This window comes from Lissotriton helveticus, chromosome 1_2, assembly GCF_964261635.1.
Source record: "Lissotriton helveticus chromosome 1_2, aLisHel1.1, whole genome shotgun sequence".
NCBI classification, from domain to species: domain Eukaryota; kingdom Metazoa; phylum Chordata; class Amphibia; order Caudata; family Salamandridae; genus Lissotriton; species Lissotriton helveticus.
In genome coordinates, this window is record NC_136058.1 from 432,535,996 (window position 1) to 432,560,741 (window position 24,746).

Consider the following 24,746-nt stretch of genomic DNA (forward strand, 5'->3'; position numbering starts at 1 on the left):
GTGTTATTTATTGAGCAGTCCTCTTTCTCATGCAAGAGAAGTGAGTTGCCGCAATTGCAATACTTATCATGAAGTAAAGTGCGTACAGTAAAAGTAGTATTATGAAATAATGCTGTAAAAGCATTGATATGGTTTCTGAGCCATATGATACTTTAAAATGGATAAAATATATACATACATAAAAACATTGACTAACGTACTCAACTGGAGCTTCTAAGATACGCCTACCCCGGTGTACCTGACCTAAGCCTAATACGTGGGAAGGAGTAAGTAAGTTGCAGTTTAAGTTAAGTTGGTTTTTTGCCAAGAATCTGAATCAAGAATTCTCTTAAGATCTAATCAGCTCTGTACCTTGGTTTTTAGAATGAAGGAGGTCGTGTATCTCTCTCAGGACTCGATCTCCCAGCAACCCGCAAGGGTGACTGGAAACACCGGAGCTGGAATTTCTCGGCAGGAGAAAAGACAGCGTCTCTCTCAGTGCGTCAAATGGGAGGGTCGGCTTCCTTCAGCACTCGCATCAGCTGGGCGTCAGGAAAATAGATAGCCGCTCTGCTCCAAACCACAGTGTGTTTGCTTAAGGCAACGTTGGTATATTTATACCTGAAAGGTGCCGAGTTTGATGTAAGGTTGGACATAAGACGTCACTAAGAACTAACAGTTCTTTCTGGACTCCAGGAGTTTTTGTGTAAATCAAAATAAAAGCAGGGGGAATTCCCGGGCTGCTGGAGGCTTGGTTTGTTTAAAGAACGCGTTGTACTTTCTAGGAGTCTATGGGATTAGCCTTGCCGTATTTGGATTGCATGGGCTATGACTAAATATGGACATGATTCTTATGCCTTTATAAGGATATGTTTTGTTATAACCACGCAAGGGCATGAATCGGGAATATTTAATTAGGGTCCTAGATACATTCGCAACAAGACAGAGAGCCTTTATGGTGTGCCCCCCTCAGTGTCAGCAGCATCACTCTGAGTCCCTGCCTGGCACCCTGCTCTCATGTCTTATGTTGCCTTTCAGCCAATCTAGCTCAGAAGGATCACCAGAGGCCCGCTCCGATGCAGAATGTCATGCCAACCCCAGGCTCAACTCCAGCAACAGTTTCACAGGGCGCCCTGGAGCCAAAAAAGAACTCAGGTGTCTTACTCTCACCATCCACAGCTGCTGCTCCGGCAAGGACTCACCCCCACCCCAGTGCAGGTTAGAGGCAGAGGTCAAGTCGGGATGGCACATGCCCAGCCTAACACCCTCCATGCCACTCCGACTAAACTATGGGCTGAGTCCATCCACTGGCTCCAACAGGCCTCTGCAATGGCTGGCTGCCATCCAGTCACTAGCGGTAGGCTCTGGTCTTACCGCAGCCCCCAATCGCCGGCAGGGCTTCTGTGTCCGGCACTTGTATATTATCAGGACAGGATGATGCTCACCTGAGAGGACCCACTCTGGGCCCCTCCAATACTGACACAGGTCACGCCCACCTACTGACTTCAGCAGCCCTCAGCCACATTAGTCCACCGACTCCACTCCCTGTGGCGTGTTTAGGCTTTGCCATGGTCTTCAGCCTTTAGTTGGGCACACGCACCCCTCGTTGGTGCTGTTAGCAGGAATTATGCTGCTAGATTACTGTCTGTGTATAAGGATAGTGCAGGATTATCGTGCTTGGTCCGGGAGCTCCACAGAGGCACATCTAGTCTGCCATCTCATCAGGCCACGCCCCTAAATGAATGTGTTTTTCTGTCCCAGTGCAGAATCAGTTAGATGGCTCAAACAGATAGCAATCTGCATTACATATAATATGGAGTATAAAGGCTGCATTGAATTCACCATATACCCTCATTTCTGTCATTTCTATGCTGACGAGTGCTGTCAATTGAGCTGTTCTGTGCTCTTTAGTCGCTCTAAAACTATTAGTTCTACTTATATATTTGCCAAATTTCCCAGAGTTTGGTTTTTAATAATTTGGTCATCCTACCCTTCATCCATTGTGTGATGTGAGATAACCCACTAGAGTGCACTTTATAGTAAATACTTTCTCACATTCATTATATTCTAGTGGTTTCTGTCTGGTGTGAACTTTCATGTTACATAATATATTCCTTTCTAATGAATGTCTTGTCCGAGTCAGAAAACTCTTGTTTTGTGCCTGGTGGGCACACTGAGCCTTTTCACATTCAAACACATTCATAAGGGTTCTCTCAGATGTGGACATTCTGATGACCTAGTATGTTTCCTTTTATAATTAAATTTTGATCACATTTGGTACATTCGTATGGTTTCTCCCCAGTGTTGGTGTCCTGCTATCGCATTAGCTTATAATTTCTAAATCACATTGTCACATTCAGCAATTTCATATGATTTCTTCCCCTTGTGGAGATTCAGATGTTTATTTAGTGATGAGTTTATGATGAAAGTATTTTCACATTCAGTAAATTTATTAGAGTTCTCACCAGTGTTAGATTTCAAATGATATTATCGCCCAGTCTATGTAATGTATGCTGCATCACATTTAGTACACTGATGTGGCTTCGCCCTGTGGAAAATGTCAAATCAGAAAACAGTCTTCCTTTTGGTGAATAAATGACTTGTCACATTAGGGCTCATTCCGATCAGCGGAGTGGCTTCCACCCCGTATGAACCTCCCAATCTAAAAATAGTCCTCACCTTTCAAGAAATGCTTTGTCAGATTGAGTACATTGATAGAATGTTGCCCTTGTATGAATTCACATGGTTTCTCTTCTGTTTGGGTTCCATGATATTGCAGTGTTGTTTCTAATGACTGCCCTGTCACACCGATTACAAGCAAATGGTTACTTCCCGGTGTGGATTTTCTGAGATGGCTCTAATAGGTGCTTTGAGTCGAATGCCTTGTCCTATTCAGTAGATCAATAGCGTCTTTCCCGTGGACTTTCTGATGCTGCATTAGGATGTTCTTTGCAACAAATGTCTTGTAACATTCTGTACATTCATATAGTTTCTCCCCAGTGTGGACTTTCAGAAGTAGCATTAGGCAGTCCCTTGGAAAACCCTTCCCACATTCACTTCAATCGTATTGTTTCTCGCCAGTGTGGATTTTCTGATGTTGCACTAGCTTGTGCTTTAAAGTGAATGCCTTTTCACATTCAGTACATTTATATAGTTTCTCTCCTGTGTGGACGTTCAGATGTTGCATTAGGTGTGTCTTTCTCCTAAATGCCTTGCCACATTCAATACATTGATATGGTCGCTCTCCTGTGTGGGTTTTCTGATGTTCCAACAAGTGGTGTTTTCTACTGTATGCCTTGTCACATTCAGTGCATTTATATGGTTTCTCTCCAGTGTGGGTATTCTGATGTACCATTAAGTGTTGTTTTCTGAAGAATGCTTTGTCACACTCACTACAACAATAGCGTTTCTTTCCGGTATGGATTTCCTGATGTTGTTCTAGTTGGTGCTTTAGAGTGTATGCTTTGTCACATTCAGTACATTTATACGGTGTCTCTCCAGTGTGAACTTTCTGATGTCGCGTTAGGCTTCCCTTTGCAAAAAATGCCTTGTCACATTCATTGCATTGATATTTCTTCCCAGTGTGGGTTTCTTGATGTTGCATTAACCGCTGTTTTGTAATAAACGCCTTCTCACATTCACTACAGCCAAATGGTTTCTTTCCAGTGTGTCTTTTCTGATGTAGTATAAGGGTGTGCTTTGCAGTGAATGCCTTGCCACAGTCAGAGCAATCATATGGTTTCTCTCCAGTGTGAGTTTTCTGATGTTGCTTTAATTCCCCTTTTGTAACAAATGCCTTCTCACATTCACTACAACCATATGGTTTCTCCCCAGAGTGGAATTTTTGATGCTGTTTTAATTGCAATTTTGTAAAAAATGCCTTCTTACATTCACCACAACTGTATGGTTTCTCCCCAGAGTGGAATTTCTGATGTTGGTTTAATTGCAATTTTGTAACAAATGCCTTTTCACATTCTCTACAAGCAAATGGTTTCTCTCCGGTGTGGAATCTCTGATGTCGCAAGAGATAGGTTTTTGTAAAGAAGGTTTTCTCACATTCACTACAACCATATGGTTTGTCTCCGGTGTGGATTTTCTGATGTTGCAAGAGATAGCTTTTTGCAATGAATGACCTGTCACATTCAGTGCATTCATATGGTTTCTCTCCAGTATGGCATCTCTGATGTAGAATAAGGGCTCCTTTTGTAATGAATGCCTTGTCACATTCAGTGCATTTATATGGTTTCTCACCAGTGTGCACTCTCTGATGTCGTATTAGGGATGCACTTGTACTGAAAGCCTTGTCACATTCAGAGCATTCATATGGTTTCTCCCCAGTGTGGACTCTCTGATGTCGTATTAGTTCTCTGTTAGTAATGAATGCCTTGTCACATTCACTGCAACTGTATGGTTTATTTCCAGTGTGGATTTTCTGATGTTGGTTCAACAGTGCTTTTGTGAAGAATGCCTTGTCACATGCAGCACATTCATACGGTTTTTCCCCATTGTGGACTGCATAATGTCGATGTACCTCTCCCCTTGTAACAAATGCCTTGTTACATTCAGTACATTTATATGGTTTCTCCCCTGTGTGGACTTTATGATGTCGTATTAGCTCTTTTTTTGTAATGAATGTCTTGTCACATTCTGTACATTTATATGGTTTCTCTCCAGTGTGGATTTTCAAATGTCGCATAAGGGATTCCTTTTCAACGAATGCCTTGTCACATTCAGTACATTTATATGGCTTCTCTTCAGTATGCATTTTCCAATGTCGCATCAGGTTTGCCTTTGCAGCAAATGCCTGGTCACATTCTGTACATTTAAATGGTTTCTCCCCAGTGTGTATATTCAGATGCTGCATTAGGTTTGTGTTTGAAATGAAAGCCTTTTCGCATTCAGTACATTTATATGGTTTCTCTTCAGTGTGAATTTTCAGATGATGCATTAGCGCTCCCTTAGCAACGAATGCCTTGTCACATTCACTACAACTAAAGGGTTTCACTCCAGTGTGGAATTTCTGATGTTGCTTTAACAACTCTTTTCTATAGAATGCCTTGTCACATTCTGTACATTTATATGGCTTCTCTCCAGAGTGAATTTTCAGAAGTCGCATTAAGTTTGCCTTTCTGATGAATAACTTGTCACATTCTCTACATTCATGGGGCTTTTTCCCAATGTGGATGTTTTGTTGTTGTATTAAGTCTGTCTTTGTAATGAATGCTGGATTACATTCAGTTAGGTTAAAAGGTTTCCCATCAGCATGACCATTCTGATATGCCTGCAAGTTGCCTTTTGTAGTGAATGTATTTTCCTCAGCATGGCTTGCCTGTTGTACCGGTAGGTGTCCTTTTGCATGCACTGCCTTCTGACATTCAGTACATTCATGTAACTTCTTCCTGGTGTCAAGACTCGTTTGATTGAATGTCTGCCCACATTCCCTGCATTTACATGTTCTGAGTCTTGCTTGGGCGACCTTGTGTAATTGTAGACGGCCAGTGGCCCTGAATGTTTTATCACATTCTGAATACTTATGTCTTTCCATTGCGTGAGATTTATGTTCAAACCCTACTTATAATAAATATATATTGTCTTTCTTCTATGCTGACTTCATCCACTCCTTATAGAATGCTATAAGAAACAGCTTTGAGTGTTTTAGTACATTTAGAAAGTTCTCTATTCCCTAGTGTCTCTCACGTTAGTCTTTTCAAGCAGTGTATTTGTTTTCATGCTACTTCAGTGTATAGATTAAGATTTCTTTTTGTTTTTTGAACGGATCTTCATGGGATGAATTTTCAATGCCCAGCCTTGCAGACTTTTGCTTTAAAAAAATATACCCGAATGTCCTTTCAATCTTCCATTCCTAAAGCATTCCTTTCACCTGTAACAAAAAAAAGCAAGTTAATATAAAGTAACTATAATTATAACCTAATGCTATCTAGAAAGACTTATACTTAACATTTAAAACAAAGTGAAAGAAACTCTGCAATACATTTACAGCCTGATTCATGTACAATCCGTTTTGCGTGTCCCTAATAGCGAATCATAGCGACTCGCTATTGAGGACACGCAAAACGGCATTCATGTAGGAATTGCTACTTAAATAGCGATTCCTACATGTTCTTTATTTGCGAGTAGCAATTTGCTACTCGCAAATACTCCCCATTCATTCCTATGGGCAAAGAGGCCCATAGGAATGAATGGGGAGTATCCCTTATTTGCGAGTAGCAATTTGCTACTCGCAAATAAGATAGCGATTGAAAGGGTGCCAGGGGTGTCCAAAGGACGCCCTGTAGCACCCCTAAAATGCACATTTGGACAGGTGTTGCGCACACACATGTCAAAAAGGACATGTGTGTGTGCAACATGCAACTTAGAAAAATGCTTTTAAAAGCATTTTTCTGAGTTTCTGCTATTTACCGACAGGTCTGACCTCTCGGTAAATAGCGGCCCCAAAAGTGCTAAATCGCAATTTCAGGATGTGTCATGAATAGCATTTGAGGAATCTCTAATAGAGATTCCTTAAATGCTATTCCTCGCATATTTGCGACTTCTTAAATAGCGATTTTTGCATTTGGTATCATGAATACCAAATGCAAAAATCGCACTCGCAAAGGGCCAGATTCTCAGAATCTGGCCCTTTTGCGAGCGCTATTGCCTACATGAATCAGGCTGTAAGTCTTTGCTGTTTTCAGTTTTTGATGTGAACTGCAGCGGGGGTTTGTCAGTATAAAATCAGTCGTTATTAATGTTTAGGTGTTTTTAAGCAGTGCAAATTCATTTGCACAGTTTCTATCTAGACCTTTTAGAGTAGAGATCACCAACCTTTTGTGTACTTAGAGCTACTCATGTTCAATTAAAATCATTGTGAGCTACTATTATTTGTGTTGAAATAGTAACCACATCAGGCAAGATCACATTAGTCCCCCCCCCCCCCATGCAAGATTACTCACAGTGATCACTTCAGTAGTACATCCGGCAAGCAGTAAAGTAAAAAAACCTTTTCAGATTGGAATGCCTCTATACGGTTAATATGACATCCATAGCTACAATACCCCTAGCATTAAGGTATAATATCAGTAATAGTGTATGATTTATCACTCCGATACTAGCTTTACATATATTTTGGACATTCAGACATTTTTGTCTCTAAACATTAACTTATGAGTTCTGAAAACACACACTTTTTTGTCTTGAATACACTCATTAGGTCTGTAGACATTAATTCAACAAAGAAAAACGTTCCAAATTAGTAAGCTGGGATGCACATAAGAGAGCTACTTCTATCTAGTTGGAGAGCTACCAGTAGATCACAAGCTACTAGTTGGAGAAGCCTGTTTTACAGACTTTTGCTATAATTATTGTTTGCTTTGTGCACGGACATTGTAGGATAAACATAGTGTATATGAGGTTCCCCATGCTGTGGGTATGCCACGGAACAATACTATTCACTTGTATTACTTTTGCCCAGGACCACTTCTGACCAAAGGGGAAAGAAGGAGATTCACTCACTAGTACAGTACATGCCCGGAGCAGCACATGACCAACCCCTCACCAAGACCTGCCCTTCTGACGAAAACAAAGTATGAAACATATCAAAGGTGACCAAGCACTGGGCTGCAACTTGTCATGCAAGAAAGCACTCTACAGCCAGTAAAAAATGTGTTTGCTTACATGTAGCACCATGCATTGGAAATGACTAGGATAGTCTTGCCAGAACTAGTATGCAACTCAATACCTTGTTAATATTTTGAGCTCATGGTGCTTACGGTTTGTTCTAGGCCAGTCATCGCTGACCGACACTGGGTTCATCCACAGAGACTTACTTAGTTCTAGGTTTTAAGCCTCAGATTCTACATGAAAGTACATTTATGCTGAAACATAACAACATAAATACACATAACCCAGAAAGGTAGGCTGCTCTAAAAGTAGCTAGAATACTGAATTTGGTAAGAAGTCATTTGTGTAAATCAGTGCAGTAGATCAGTTTTCCACGATCCCAGAGGAATCAGGGTTGTCATGTTCAATCGTTGCCAGAACCTACCTACACCACTGTAGAATACATGGGGTTGGTAGTGGCACTGTAAAGCGAGCTGGTCTAATGGCTGACATTTCCTGTGGGGGGTTTCGGAAGCAGTAGGGACACCAAGCCCTCAGTTTCGGTCATCCAAAACACGCAGGTCCTGGAGGGTTCCTAAGAACTACATGACAAGACGTCTTACGAGGTGATTAGACAAGTGAATACCAAGTCTGTTACAGCACCTAAGCATGACACACTTTCAAGTCATACCCAGCACTTTATTAAACAATCTTAAGAAATATTCTGTACAATTAGTAAATATGACAGGATGTCGAAAATGTCGATTCCAGGCCCTACATGATAAACCACCAGTTGACCTGTATGTAGCCCCCGCTTCAAGGGCAGTTTCACAGGTACATTTGAGAGGTAAGAACCTTTTGTGAATATTAGATCTCTACCTAAGCACCATAGTAAAGTATGGGACCTGATTTCTTCTGTGCAACCAGATCTCTGCTTCTTAACTGAAACATGGCTAAAACCTCATTCGGCTACAGTTATTACCTTAGGGATCCCAGAGGGCTATAAAATAGTCAGGTTACATCGTCCAATTAAAACTGGGGGAGGCATAGCGATCGTATATAGACACAATCTGTCGATCTCCATTTTAGAGGAAAATAGCACTCCTAATCTAGAAATTTTGGTTTTTAAGGTCTGTATCTCTAATAAAATCAGCCATAAAGGGGCATTAGTCTATCGCCTTCCAGGCCCCTGTACTAATTTCTCTATCTCATTGCTGGAGATATTGGCCAGACACATTAATGCTGAGAATGAATTTATTCTCTTGGGAGACTTCAATGTACATAGCGAATTGAAGGAATGTGGGGAGGCACAGTCCTTATTGACTGATCTTTCCTTATTTGGACTAACTCAGATGAATACTGGTCCCACACATCAGGCAGGACATACCTTGGACCTTATTTTCTCGAATAAATCCAACACCATTAAATGTGTTCACCCTATACAAGTAAATTGGACCGACCATTGTGTCATGGAATTCCATACCTCACATTTAGGGAAAGTTCCCGTTCAGGCACAAGCTCTGCCTAGCAGACAGTGGCAATGGCATAAGGTAACCCCTGAAGCCTTTCATGAGTGGTTTGTTGAGCCCCCCATTAGCCCTTCAGAGGGTGTGGAAACGGCTTTAGCTAATCTTAATCAAGCTATTCTCAAAGCTGTTGATTCCATTGCCCCTATGAAAACGTTCAAACCACGCTCAGCACACAAACAGGAAGTATGGTTTTTGGAGCATCTAAGATCTCTTAAACAATCCGCTAGAAAGCTGGAAAAGGTGTGGAGAACCACCCATAGTGAAGCTGACAAGAATCATTATTGGGCGGCCCTTACAACTTATCACAAAGATATTCGACGTGCGCGAAAAACGCATATTGAGTCCTTACTCTCAGCTGCGGGTAATACCCCTAGGGTTCTATATCAAATCCTCCAGTCCTTTGTGAAGCCAGCTGCCTGTGAAACCCCTGAACTATCCTCACAGCAACTGTGTCACGAAGTCGCTCAGTTTTTTACTAATAAGACAGATAGGATACATGATCACATTACTAATGTAAACTCATCTTCCGTAGGAGGAACATTTTCTTCCCTGGATGATGAAGAAGAACCAGGCCTTATGACCTTGGACATATTTCCCCCCATCTCTCTGGTAGAGGTAGAATGCTCTCTAGGCCAGATTAAGAGTGGTAGCCCCTCAGACTCTATCCCGGCAAGAATTATGTCGGTGGTAGGGAGCACTCTGAGCCCACGGATTCAGTGCCTTGTGAATCTCTCATTGATGGAAGGTCAGGTTCCTGGGGAATGGAAAAAAGCACTGGTTAGACCTATCAGGAAAAATCCTTCTATTCCCTGGACTGACATGTCTAATCTCAGACCCATATCCTTGCTTCCTTTTATGGGGAAACTTATAGAGAAACACGTAAATAAGCATGTATCAAATTATATTGAACAGGCTGGTAGGCTAGATTGCTCCCAATTTGGTTTTAGACCAAAACATAGTACCGAGTCTGCCCTATTATCGGTAACTGATGGCCTTCATATGTACCAGGACAGAGGGTACTCTGTTATCCTGGTACTATTAGACCTGTCGGCAGCGTTCGACACGATATCTCATAAGATCTTAATCGAACGACTGACCATGATCAGCATTGAGAGCACAGCATTAGCCTGGCTAAATAGTTTTTTATCTAACCGTACCCAAGGTGTTAGCATGGGCTCATTTCAATCGGCAGAGACTAAGATCACCAAGGGGGTGCCACAGGGCTCTTGCTTGAGCCCCACTCTTTTCAATATCTATGTGGCGCCCCTGGCCAGAATTTTGAGAGAGTTTGGGTTCATCCCCGTTTCTTACGCGGATGATACCCAGCTCCTGTTTCCTTTTAAGAGTCTCTCTGACGAAGTGAGGACGTCATTTTTCGAATGCATGAAAGCTGTGGCTAAATGGATGTCATCGAACTATCTCCAATGCAACGTAAACAAGACTGAAGTCATGCTTTTCGGGGAGGCTAGGATCATGTGGATGCCGGACTGGTGGCCGCACGAGCTTGGTCTAGTGCCAGAACCCAAACAGGTTGTAAAAAATCTAGGGGTACGCCTCGACCGTGAGCTCTCCTTTAAATAACATGACAACTGGGTGGTGGGCTTATGCTTCCATGTTATTGGTCTCTTACGAAAAGTATTTCCTATGTTACCGGATTCTACCAAAAAAACTTTGGTGCAGGCGTTATTGTTAAAAGGGGCGATCTCAGAGGGCCAGGTTATGCTCACCCGACCACCCCGGGACCCACCTCTCCCACAAGTAATGCCGAGTCTTAACGTGAGGTCCTCGCCGGGGAGGACGTCGGGTCTAGGATCGTACACACTGAGCTCACACCACACTTATGAACGGACACCACACCGTAGGTTTTCAGTAACAGGTTCTTTATGAACATTAAAAAGGAAGCAGCACTCTTATTTACAAGCGATCGAGGGATCGTAAAGACTCAGGAATTCGGGAAGAGGGAAGCGGGACAGTCTCAGTCTTTAGGCCAGTACGAAGCGTACCCTGCGCACAGCTCTCAATCCTCGAGCCGGGGGATACGGAAGATGATGGTCATACTGGCTGCTTCACTCACTTTGAGTCGACTCAGGTCGTGTCGGTAGCGTCGATGGTCCAGCCGGACCAGAGTTCTCCTCGAGCTGCGACGAGGTCAGCAGGGCTCGATCCGGAGGTGTTCTTGAGGAGCCGCGACAGCGTCAGCAGGGCTCAGGAGGTTTCACGAAGATCTCTTTAGAGTTCAAGCTCGAGCCGCGACGAGGTCAGCAGGGCTCCGAGGTTCTTAGTTCCGTCTTTGCGAGGACGAGCCGCGACAGCATCAGCAGGGCTCCGACGTTCCAGTTCCGTGATACTAGAAGGAGCTGCTACAGCGTCAGCAGGGCTCGAAGAGTTCAGAGGTTCAGTTTTCCCCAAGGTTCAGCCGCGATCAGATCAGCAGGGCTTTCTTGTCCAGGATACAACTGCCCGCTAGTTGTTGGGCGGGCCTTGATATAGTCCAGTGGCCCTTTGATGTCCGGACCCTCGCAGGCAGAGGTCTCATGCCTTGGGGGGCTGGTCATTGGGCGGGTCCGGCGGTTGGCTCTTTGATCCTTTTTGAAGATGCGCCCGGGAATTCCCAGACGCCCAGCAGGTCTGGAGCCAGCACTCGGGGGAGCCAGAGGTGCGATCGAAACTGGCCCTCAGGGGGAGGACAGAGGTGTGAGAGAAACCAGTCTCTCGGGGAGGCCGGAGGTCCAATCGAAACTCCCTGTCTTATCTCACTCGGGGAGCCCTTTACCCCCCAGCCGGGACTGGCACGTCTAGAGCCTAAGTTTTGCTGGGGCCGGGGTCATGCTAGGCCCAGGGAGTCAGGGGCCTCAGGAAAGGAAAATGGCTGTTGGGCCCTGTGGGGTGATGCAGGGGCATGCGGGGCTGGTCGTCGGCTGCGGGTCGTGCAGGCAGTTTGGGCGTACAGGGAACAGGACGATCAGGGGATTCTGGGTACAGGGCAAGGCTAACGGGGTGCTGAGGAACGGGGGGAACCACGCCACGAGGCCAGGTCCAACAGTTAGTATTGAGCCGCTTCGATTATTGCAACAGACTCCTGATGTCAGCCAATGAGGGTGTACTAGCAAAACTCCAGGTGGTGCAAAACACTGCAGCGAGGCTAGTACTGAATAACCCGCCAAGATCACCATCTAAACCCCTCCTGGACAAACTACATTGGCTCTCAGTTCGTAATAGGGTTAAATTTAAGATATGCTGCCTAATTCATAAGAGCCTACATGGACTTGGGCCATCTTATTGGATACGCAAATTTACTCCATACAACCCAGCTCGATCTTTGAGGTCAAGTAGCCAACTTCTACTGAGAGTGCCAGCCGCAAAGAAGGCCAGACAAGGCGGCAAGGCTTTGTCAGGTGTTGGACCCACTCCGTGGAACAGACTCCCTCTTGCGCTTAGGCAATGCTCAGAACATCTAAGCTTTAGGAAAAAACTTAAAACGTTTCTGTTTCAGACCTAATCTATGTATCCACTGACTATACTGAACTGTCTGCCTACTCTGTACTTCTGGCTTGTCTCTGTTCTGTCTCTCTTTTTTTCTGTGCGCAGAGATACTCTGTATAGAGTCGATTCTAGCGCATTATAAACCCGCAAATAAATAAATAAAATAAATAAATGAAGAATGGTAGATGCGGGGAGACTACACAGAAAGTAAATGTGCACAGGGTTAAGGGAGAAAATATTATGATCATTTTGGTTATTATGATTTGCACAGTGTACTATTGTCTAAGGCAACAATACTTTGACAAACCTTTCAGATATGTAATCAATAATATGAAATGACAGCGCAATTTAGAGAAATAATTAGATTGTGATGCTGAGTGGTAATGGGTTAAATAACAAATTTAAGGATAGAGCAATAGATATATGGCTAAGAGGACATTCCCCGGATGCAGTATTGATTCAGGAAACACACTACATTGAGAAAAAGGAACCAGCTTTCAAAATGTTCACGCAGTGGGCCGGATATCATGTGTTTATCATGTGTAAGTGCAACAGAACAGGGGGGTGTCACTGTATGTGAGAAAGCATTTCCCCCTACAAGATACTATTTCCCAAACAGATACGGAAGGCAGATGTGCTTATATTTTAGTGTATTTCTTAATAACAACAGGATTATGATAGCTACAATTATAGATATAGATGAGGTCCTACCTCATATCCCAGGTTCTTTTTTTTGGTGCAAAGATATGGAGATATAAACAGTTAATTATTTTAAAATAAATAATAACTCAACTAGTATTGAAATTGTATGGGAGGCTTACAAGGCCATGATATGTGGATATATTACATTGAAAGAGATTGTAAAGAAGAGGAAACAGTCGATATTAAGGGCCGAGCTTGAAACAGAATTAAATCAGGTATGTTTAAAAGTACTATGCTCAGCGACAAAAGCTAACAAAGACTTCCTTAGGAAAGCCAGAATATGCATGCAGGAGTATTATGATGAACAAGAATACACAGCTAAAAACATATCTTTACAAAAGGTATTTGAAAAGAGCGAGTATGGTACTGGCTTGGCAGACAAGAGATCTCCAATCAGCAAAATAAGATAATATCAATAATAGATCCAGAGACACAGAGAAGTATCAAAGACCCTGAAGAAATTCAGATGTAATCTTTTAAGCACTATAAAGCAATATCTGGTACCCCCCAAACATCAAAGGGATATAAGAGCACTTACTGATTGTTTAGTTAAGCGAGAAATCCCAAGACTGAAAGAAAACCAAATACAAGCATTGGTAGCAAAATTTACCCTTAGTGAGATTGAGACAGTAGTAAAGCCCTGAGCAATGGTAAAGCCTGCGGGGAAGATGGCATTCCGGCAGAGTCGTATAAAAGTTTTGCGTCAGTTTTAAACCCAGAACTACTAAAATGAGCTAATCATGTTCTGGAGGGTGGGGAGATTCCGGATTCATTTTGTTTAGCAACGGTAGTCAGCTTTATAAAAAAAGGATAAGATAATGAATACATCAATTCATATAGGCCATTCGCCTTTTAAATGTGGATTATAAATTATGAAGCTTTTAGCTAACCAAATCAGTTCGGTAATGGGAACTTTTATCCACTCAGACCAGTGCGGTTTAGTGTCTGTAAGACAGTTATCTTTTAATACAATCTTTCTAACTGAAGCTTTAGATTATTTTGCACGGAAAAACATGCCTTTTTTATAATTCTTTTAAAAGATTTCTTATTAGATTGATTCAGTTAATATCTGGTATGTACAAGAGAGCAAAAGCCCAAATAGTTATAAATGCTAGAAATAGTGGAACATGCATGATAAATAGGGGAATAAGACAGGGCTGCCCTTTATCACGCATTCTTTTTGACCTCTTCATTGAACCTTTAGCTATCGCTGTTCGTGATTCACCAAATATAAATCCACCTGTAGATGGTATGACTCCCATTAAATTATACGCAGATTATATACTGTTGTTTTTAAAACCAGATATTGAAAATCAGAAAAGAGTTTTGTCAATCTTTCAAATGTATTAAGACCTGGGAGGTTATAAGATTAATAAATCAAAAACTGAAATTTTATTATGTAATTGTACACAAGACACTTTAATGCACAAAAGTTATCTATTAATTAATTCCAGAACCAAGCGATATCTGGGGGTGTATTTCACACAAAATATTAATAACTTATTTGAACTAAATTAAACCCCCCTTTCCAGTAAGATTAAGGCACTATTCACTAAATGGAATAAGTTGCCTCTCTCCATTATGGGGTCGAATTGGGTTAATTCGGATGTCAGTTTTACCACTATATAATTTTATGTTCGCTGCTGATCCTGTGGCTCTACAGATGAAGTTTTTTAAGGAAATAGAGAGCATGTTTATAGCTTTTATTTGGGCAAAGAAATCCCTTTGCTCAGCACTAGACACTTTATATAGGCCACTGAAAGATGGTGGACTAGCCCTTCATAATTTAAGAATTTAATGTTTTACGAATTTTGCACTCAGCACTTTTAGATTCACTAGATCCTCAGGATGCTATGGAATTAAAGATTTAAAAAATAAGTTTTTTATGGAATTATGATACTTCAGATTTTTCACATCTTGCTAAAACACCTTAAACAAGCATTTACAATGCAATGGTCTCGGCATTATTAAAGGTAGAGCTATTGGCATTGCTCATGACATTTTTTTAAATAAATGGTATTGACATTTACAATGGCAATAGGTGAGCATTAGGGAGTAGTAGAGAGTATTTGCGGACACAGAGCCACACACACACAGACAGAGCCGTGCACACACACACAGACAGAGCCGCGCACACACACACAGACAGAGCCGCGCACACAGACAGAGCCACACACAGACAGAGCCACACACACAGACAGAGCCACACACACAGACAGAGCCACGCACACACACACACACACACACAGAGCCACGCGCACACAGACAGAGCCACGCGCACACACAGATAGAGCCACTCGCACACACAGACAGAGCCACGCGCACACGCAGACAGAGCCACGTGCACACACAGACAGAGCCACGCACACACACAGACAGAGCCACACATAAAAAGTCAAGCTGGGATTCAGACGCATGGCCTGTAGGTCACAGCAGAAGTAGGCCTCTCGAGCCTCACGTGACCTTGTGTGACTGGCTCCGTCAATCCAGGTTTTTGCATCTGCATTCTGTGATTTGAAGCCATCTTTACCCCATTATTAATTCAGGACTATAAGTCCCAGAATGCAAAGAAAACCATGGTCTGGCGCTTCTATTCCTGGCGTCAGAAACTGGAGAGTTCCGGGATGTGGCTGAGTGGCTGTGGTTGCGGCTCTAACACTAGTTTCAGCCCATCAAGTGGTCCTGGGCACGTTAGTAGCTAGATTCATGCTTTAACAAATGAAAGTCAAACAATGTCATTTGGGCCGCGTTGAATGTATGCCCGGGTCCGAGTACAGGTGGATTCAAGACGCAGCCAGCAGCAGCAAGCACATGGTTTCATAACAATGTAGGTCACTGGGACACCCTGCTCCAGTCCGGGAAATCCAACTCACACCCCGTTGCATTCTGGGAGTTGTGGGCTTAGTTCACTTCAGTTGAAGAGACAGGACGAGAAAAATGAGATTACAAAGGTTTGCAAGTGAAAGGGTCAGGACTGGGGGAGCCCAGGGCGTCAGCTGGCACGGAGCCCACTAGTCACCCTCACCAAACACTCCCTTGCACAGTACTTACAATGAAATGGGGACAGACACACACTTCCCCCTTGGCACGCGACAGCCTTTGATCTTGGAGAGCTGTGGACGGCAGAGTAAACTAACCGGTTTGTGCCCTGGTCTAAAATTAGACTGGAAGCAGCGGATGTGTTTGTAGCATCATCACTATGGCAGCCAGGCCCCGCCCCCAGCACTGGTGTGACGCACCGACCCCTGGCAGGCTCTGAGGCAATCCCCACCCACGCACAGGCCTCTTATCTGGGTAACAAGGGCAGGGCAGGGCGTCTGTGTGACCCTGGGGATGGGTGTGTTTGCCCTGCAGTGACGCCAGAGGCCGCCCAGAGGATTACTGTCTGAAGCTGGTGCTACAAGGGACAGGACAAACTCTTTCACGACCAAAGGCGCGAGTAGGGAACTTTGAGCAACACTCAAAACCCTCAAAAGGTCCAAACTGAGATTCCTACAGAACCGCTTCCAGCCGCAGGTTCAATCTGCTGGAGACATACATGCATTTAAAGCATTATAGACACTTTTTAAAATACATTTGCAAAATTTTAAGAAGCTTATTCCCTTCCACCCCCCAACCACCATATACAAAAAAAAAGCGATATGACGTGACCAGCACTGGCCACTTCATAGCGCTTTTTTTACCGTCACTTTCCCCGTTATCCACCGCAAGTAGCTTTTCATCGATGAGACCTATTGGCTTTGCCAGTGCGGCCACTTAGAATATAATCTTCTCACAGTATTAGATAAAACAAAATATTGAAGTATTTATAAAATTTTAAATGTCAGCCGGCCCAGCTCTCGCCCCTCTACGCACACCCTCAGGTTTAATGTGAAGCTGAGGACACGCACATTAAACACAAACCTAATTCTAGAACCTTCTCTTCCTCGCCGAATGTACACAGCTGAAAGCCCTTCACAAAGAGAGCCTCAGACTGTGGACGTAGGTGTTCAGCAGCGAGTATCCGCGGGTCCCCTGAAGGGAATGATTGAAGCGACGCAGTCAGATTTGAAGGAGCAATACCTTAAACGCATTTCTCGACAAGAAATAATCTCCAATAATGGGAACTGTACTTAGTAACATGACTGCAAGGAGGAGAGTAAACCTCCGAGCGTGATTGAATTGTACAAAGTGGCACCCTTCATTTCATTTTATCGCCGGGCAGTAAACTCGCGCTTCCCTCAAAAGTGCATTGATTGAAAACAAGCACTGGCCGCACCTGCGCCTCGCGTTTAAAGTTAAAACAAGCAACGAGGAGGGGCAGGACAGCAAGCACACACCTGAGGACGACTTCTTCCGCCGGCGGTCGGGGGGAATTGGCAGAACAAAAGCGCCGCCATTTTCGCAATTCGGGGGCGTGTTTTTTTGCTGAGTGACGGATGACGACACTGATTAAAAATTTTTTTAAAACACGCCCCCGAATCTGCTCAAGCCGGGGCTAGAACCGAGTGACGCCCCTCTTCTCCAATGGCTGGCCAGCATTTACGAGGCCAGCCAATGGAGAAGAGGGGCGGGTTCAAGTCCCCATACTAAACAACATGAAATCTTCGGCTCCGCCCACTGCTTCGCAGTGCGACGGTAGCCTCGACCTAAAATGTCAGATATAAGACTCTGCAATGGTATATAAAACGAAAGACACAGATATTTAAGCACTGCAAAATCCCAGTGATTAATGGTGTAACTAAATTGACGGCTGTGTATGTGGGGGTTCGCCACCTAATGGAAAAGAAATGCAAATCAGTCTTGACCCTGTGCCTCATGGGAACAGTCCAGACCTAACTGCCAAGCCAGGTCCTCCCTGGTTGGGTCTAACCTGGGGTGGCATGGTGAGAAAAAGAATGATGGATTTAACCCAGATCTCTTGACTGGGGTGAATGTATGATTTATTCAGCATTCCGCCCATCATTTGTTTGTACAGCACTTTTCACCCTAAGTTTGATGGGTATGCCCACACGTGGGTCCCTTGCTCACTGTGCCACTGGATTCAAGCTAGCCTGGCTGATAAAGGGTAATACCCAGAAACAGGTCCCAGGATGCTTGTTTCCGGTTCAGGGAGGACCTGGCTTGGCAGGTCGGTCTGAACTGTTCCCATGAGGCACAGGGTCAAGACTGATTTGCATATGATTGGGTCTAAACTGGGGTAGCATGGCGAGCAAAAGAACAATGGATTTAACCCAGATCTCTTGACTGGGGGTGAATGTATGATTTATTCAGCATTCCGTCCATCATTTATTTGCGTAGCACTATGCACGAAACCTAGGCATAATGCTAGACTCATCGCTCACAATCAAAGGCCAGATTAACATCATATCTTCGGCCTGCTTCAACACCCTTCGTATACTCTGAAAAGCTTTCAGATAGATCCCATCCGAATCCAGAAAAACGGTCATGAGGTTCTGTGAATTCTGAACCCTTGGGTTCCCTTTTGTGCATGGTAGCCATTTTGTGGTTGCCCTCACATAGGCCTATGACTGTGGCTGACAAGTCTTTAGGACACGTACACCTTAGCTTGAGTTTGTGCTGACTCCTGTTTGACCTGAGTGAACTGACCCTGTTGCCTGAAGCCGACCTTGCCAAACCAGTTCCTGCCCTTTCGCTGATCAAGATTAAGGATCAGAGCACAGGACATCGTAAAGTTTTACTGCACACAAACATGCCTTATCCTACTTCTATCTGTTTCTGTTCCTTCTTTTATGGTCTGTTTATGATATGGGTTGTGGTCCGTTTATTATGGGTTTGTCCGGCTTGTGTAAGAAGGAATGTTAGGTATTTTGTATGCTTGCAAAAGCTAGGACTGCCCCTTACTTGTATGCTGAAGTTTGTAACCCTGAGAGCATATAAAAGGCCTCTGTTCTCTGTACTCTGGAGACTACCTCATTCAGTTGCTACGGCTTCTGTGTGACGTGGCCTCACTTATTAAATTTAATAAAGATGTCTTTTCATATTTTCAGCTTCTGTGCCAAGTTCTTTTTTTATTAGTAAGTATTCCCTGAGAATGAAGATTACAGTTCTTCAGTCATGCGCGCCCTCATCAGTAGCAGACTGGACTACGGCAATGCTCTCTATGCAAGAATCTACAAGAAACGAGTACGTTACATCAAGAACATTCAGAACGCCACAGTCAGACTGATCCTAGACATCACCCGTCGCAACCACATCACCCAACACCTCCGAGATCGCCACTGGCTCCCCATTCAATGAAGAATAACCTTCAAGCTCCTCACCCACCCATACAAGACCCTCCAGAACTTCGGACAATCATACTTAAACAACCACCTCGTTTTCCACGCACCCAAGAGACTCTTCCGATCTCCTGACCACTCTCTGGCCACCGTCCCACGCATCTACAAGACCAGGACTGGAGGAAAGGCCTTCTCCTACCTCGCAGCCAAGACCTGGAACACCTTCCCACTCTACCTCCGACCCATCCCTACACTGCTTCTGTTCAGCAAGGACCTCAAGACCTGGGTCTTTGGATGACCCCAGCACTCAGTGGAGCCATCCCCCCTCCCCTAGCACCTTGAGACCATTGTGGTGGAGTAGCTGCGCTTTGATGGAGCACGGTTGCACATGAAAAGCAACTTGCTCAGACTCAGCCCTCTCTAAATAACTTGTAAACCTACTAAACTACATGTTTTGTCTTATTAATATTCCACCACATGACATTTTTAGTATCTAGGGGAAGCTTGCCTATGTGCTTTTACTAACCGTAATCCTTTTTCATTATTATGGGCGCCACAACGCAGGTTCTGTTCTACGCATGCGTCAGTCATACTCATGTGACATGATGTACCTTTCGCTTGAGGGGAAAACTTTGCTTCTGCGCACTAGAACCTAAAATGGGTTCTCTATGTCATAACGTGATAATGCTTGCTTTGCTGCTTTAACTAAATTGTTCATTCTGCTTAACCCCTAACGCTATAGTTAAAATAAAGTAATGGGAATAGAGTAGAGATACGTGGTATACAGAACATTCATTTATTCTTTGTTCTAAAACTGTTTGTTTTCTATTTTTGCATGTATCACATTTCGGACCTGATGAAATCCCACTGTACTCATTTTGGACATGCGCAGAAGAAACCAAGAAAGCCCAAGTCATGGCATTGAATGAGTGCCAGGGACAGTCTTGACTGAGATGCGCCTGGGAAGATGACCTGCTGAACTCTCAAAAGGAAGTTATATTATAACATTGTATTGACTATTAGAACATCCATTGTTGGGTGGAATAAACGTGCATGGGAAAATAAAGTTATGGGCGGGAACGCTAATTTCAATATTCTAAAGAAAAGTTTCATTTTGATATGGTGTGATGACCTCTCCTCGTCTTTTGTCCAATCAAAATTAGGGATCCTTACACTTGCAACATTGGGGGGTGGTACACTGCCCTGAAAAATAGTATAACTAGAGTATGCTTAGCTAGTTAGTTTTGTCCAACTTGTCTGAATAGCTGACCTGTCACTGACCCAACGCCAGGCGCGGTGCGTCCATTGGGGCGTGGGGGTGTAGCCCCGCCGCCCGCAGCTCCGACGTTTCTGAACTTAAGTAAACTGAATAGTTTACAAGTTCAAACACCGACGCCGAGGAAGAACTGACAATGCATGCCAGTCAGCATGACGTCAGACCGCCCACCCCCTTCAGAGACTGAGGGGGGGGGGCGGTCTGGCGTCATGTTGACTGACATGCATTGTCAGACATGGGGGCAGCAGCCAGAAGCACAACACAACTGCGCATGAGTGGGGACAGAGGGCGAATTTTCGCACCGTGCCTACTCATGCGCACTTGTGTTCTTACTTGTTAGCTCATGCCCATTAGGAGCCCCTCGGACTCCTAATGGGCGTGCTGCGGGCGAGGAGTAACTGTGCCCTGGCGCTGCAGATTGGCTTAGGGGTTGCCACTCAGTGCTGCTGCTCCTGTTCCGGTTCCTGTTTGAAGATGAGGCGCCAACGCGGACAAGGAGAAGAGGCGGTCATGTAAGTTTTCTCAATGTTATTCTCCCTTGGCGCACCCCCCACCGTGACCCCCTTCCCCGCAACTCCCCCACCCCCCCCTCGCGAGTACTGCGAGCCGTGACTGTTTGAATGGTTTTAATTAACTGTGAATAAATTAGCACTGGGCAGTGAGCGAATGATACACTCACGGAGCACTGCACGCACACTACAATCATTGATAATTCCTCTGTACCCCTTGCACTGGGTCTTGGGGGCACACTTTAGTTACTGGGCAGCGCGTGTACTCTACTCATAAAGCAGTTGGCGTCGACTGCTGTCACCGGATTGCACGTATTCGTTTATTACTGCACTACCGCTGGCAGTGATTGCACATTCAGATTACTGGCCAGCCCTTTAACCGAGGGACAATGCGCTTCACTCGCTGTGCATTATGTGTGCACTGGTAGCTGCAGCGCGTGGACTCTATAATCGCTCGCTCGTACTGGTGTTCTGGCGCCGGTCCCCGTTGAGGCAGACTGTATTTATGGCAGAATTCAATGCTCAAGCCTTAATGTGGCAGAGATGTCTGGGTTGGGAGCGTGTTCAGGCAGCGCTAGGAAGGATCCTAACAGAAATAGTGACACAAACCCCAAATACCTCCCGGAGGTGAGCTTCTACCTCTGGGCACGAAGAGCTCACGTCACTTCTTTGTTCCACTTGGGTACAAACCTGCCAGACAGCAAATCCCTTATTACTAGAAAGCGGATAATAAATCCCTGGGGCAGTGATTTCAGACAAGACCCATAAAAAGCATCACTGACAATAGAGCATGTGGCGGGTCTGATATGAGAATAAAGCTCGCAAACGAACGAAATTAAATTTGGGCAGAGCGCGAGCAGGCACATTGACCCACGGTTCTATTCTGACTGCTGCATCTACACCCACTTTCCTTTGCAGTGCAGGCTGTTGCAGTGACGAACATCCTACAATAACAACACCAGTGTCTGTGGGGGGGCTGCTTGCAGGGGCTGCTTGCATTCTTGGGTCTGTGCTGAGCACCCCCAGCTGCTCAGAGGCCCCAGCTGACGTGGTCTTATGTACTGGAGTCTGTCACCAGGCAATGTCAGGCCTAGACAGGCTGAAAGACATGAAACCTATTGAGTGCAGTGCATTGAAGGGTGAGTGATGTCTGTGTGAGTGCAGGCTGAGCAGTGCGCCTGTTTGAGTCCAGGGTGAGTGATGTCTGTGTGAGTATAGGGTGAGCAGTGTGCCTGTGTGAGTCCTGGGTGAGTGATGTCTGTGTGAGCGCAGGGTCAGCAGTGTGCCTGTGTGAGTGATGTCTGTGACAGTGCAGGGTTGGTGATGTCTGTGTAAGCGCAGGGTGAGCAGTGTGCCTGTGTGAGTCCAGGGTGAGTGATGCCTGTGTGAGTGCAGGTTGAGCAGTGTGCCTGTGTGAGTCCACAGTGAGTGATGTGGATGGGTGAATGCTGGCTTAGTGATGTGTCAGGTAAGGGTGAGTAATGGGTCTATGAGTGTAGGGTGACTGTGCCTATGCGAATGCAGGGAGAGAGATGTATCTGTGCAAGTGCAAAGAGACTTGTCTGGCTACTCCCAGAGATGTATTGGCCAAGATATCTCTTTCTCAAATGTGCTTGAGAAGGCACCATTTGCCCACTCTTTTTTCAAAATGTTCTCGTGGGAGAACCCCTGAATCCCCCATAGGTGGTTGGGCCTCGCTCGCTGCGCGCGCTCGCCACAGCGCAGTATTTACGCCCACCACTTTCAAATGTCACCAGCCGCCCCTGCCCAACGCACTCAATAGGCGATCGAGAGCAGAGGTGCTGGCCGAGCACTCTGTCAGAAAAATCGATAGCAATTTCGGTGTTTCTAAGGGAGAAGATTTGATGACCCATTTGGGGTTCGACTGTTAGCTGTAGAGAGGGTTGTAACGCTGGTGGAGCAACTTTAGCTGTGGGTGTCGGTCTTAACCTATGGTGGTCTTGTCCTGATCCACTTTGGCTTTACCTGTCCTGATTCTGGTCTGCACCTGTTTTATCTTGGTGGCACCTGTGTATTCGGGGTTCTGTCCTTTATCCCAGCCCGTTGCCAGGGTTGGTCTTCACACTATTTTAGGTAAATATAAATAAATGTAGGTATGTTATCGTCTGTCATCCCGTTTCTCTTCCCTACCTTTGTTTAAATGGCAAAATTAAGTTTCACAACTTCTTTGCATATTATTGCTTTCATCATTATCTTCCTAATTGAAAGAGCTTTGATCTTGCATATTTGGACTGTGACATTTAATAATTTTCATAGATAAAGAGTTGAAATCGTCCCTGAGTTTGGGGTTATTTAAGGTAAATGAAGTATTATTGTTCTACCTATTTTCTTGCTAACTCCCTTGATCCCGTAGGACTTTAGGTACCGATGATAAGGATTGGTAAGACAATGGTATAGGTCCTAAAACGAAATTCATAAATCACTGATTAGAGTTGGCGCCAAAGTCACCTGGTGGTTATTAGGCTTAGTCATGCGTATGGGCCCAGGTGAAGATGGTAAGACTAGTCGGGTGACCTGCGCGCTCTATCAGCTTCACTAACCTCTGATTGATTGATCGCCTGCTCCCTGATCACCTCCTGCCCCTCCCCCCCCAGGGGGCCCCATAGAATCCTTCACCCCTGCCCCCACCCCAGGGGGCCCCATAGAATCCTTTACCTCTGCCCCTCCCCCCCAGGGGGCCCAATAGAATCCTTCACCCCTGCCCCCACCCCAGGGGGCCCCATAGAATCCTTTACCTCTGCCCCTCCACCCCCAGGGGGCCCAATAGAATCCTTCACCTCTGCCCCTCCACCCCAAGGGGGCCCAATAGTATCCTTCACCTCTGCCCCCCCAGGGGACCCATAGAATCCTTCACCTCTGCCCCCCCAGGGGGCCCATAGAATCCTTCACCCCTGCCCCTCCCTCCCCCAGGGGGCCCCAGAGAATCCTTCACCCCTGCCCCCACCCCAGGGGGCCCCATAGAATCCTTTACCTCTGCCCCTCACCCCTCCCCCCCCCCCAGTGGGCCCCATAGAATCCTTCTCCTCTGCCCACCCCCCCTTGGGTGTCCAGTGACTCCCCTCAGCCTGGGTCTGGTTCAGCTCTCTCTGGTGCTGTGAAATCCCATCAACACAAACAGTGATGACGCTGCACTCACCCCTGCACCGGGGATCCTGCTCTGTCTGCTGCAAACCTGAGGTCAGGGCTCAGCTGTCAGGACATTACATTGGTCCCTCAGCGCATGCGCAGACCCCTACGGGCAGCAGTCGGATAACATACTGGTCGCACTGCGCATGCGCAGACCCTGGCGGACACCTGTCAAGGTATCACAGGCCGTGCTGCGCATGCGCAGACCCTTAAACAGAGGTCTCCCTCTCAACTTGCAACTGAAGGTGCGCGCATGCGCAGTTATTAACATTCGATCTTTTCACAACTGCGTAACCCGAGT

General features: G+C 45.2%; 1 protein-coding gene across 1 annotated transcript; it reads right to left on the reverse strand.

The window, feature by feature from the left end:
* LOC144807651 (uncharacterized) lies at nt 1–24,581 on the reverse strand. The gene is made up of 2 exons (XM_078673271.1): nt 24,456–24,581; nt 1–5,860 (listed from the first exon to the last, which is right to left on the reverse strand). The coding sequence occupies exon 2, from the start codon at nt 5,522–5,524 to the stop codon at nt 3,038–3,040; it is 2,487 nt and encodes an 828-aa protein (XP_078529397.1). The 5' UTR covers nt 5,525–5,860; nt 24,456–24,581; the 3' UTR covers nt 1–3,037.
* Between the last annotated feature and the right edge of the window lie 165 nt (nt 24,582–24,746).

Bases quoted from the DNA above. Each gene is read 5' to 3' on its own strand.
- LOC144807651 (XM_078673271.1), bottom strand. From the start codon at position 5,524: ATGGAAAGACATAAGTATTCAGAATGTGATAAAACATTCAGGGCCACT.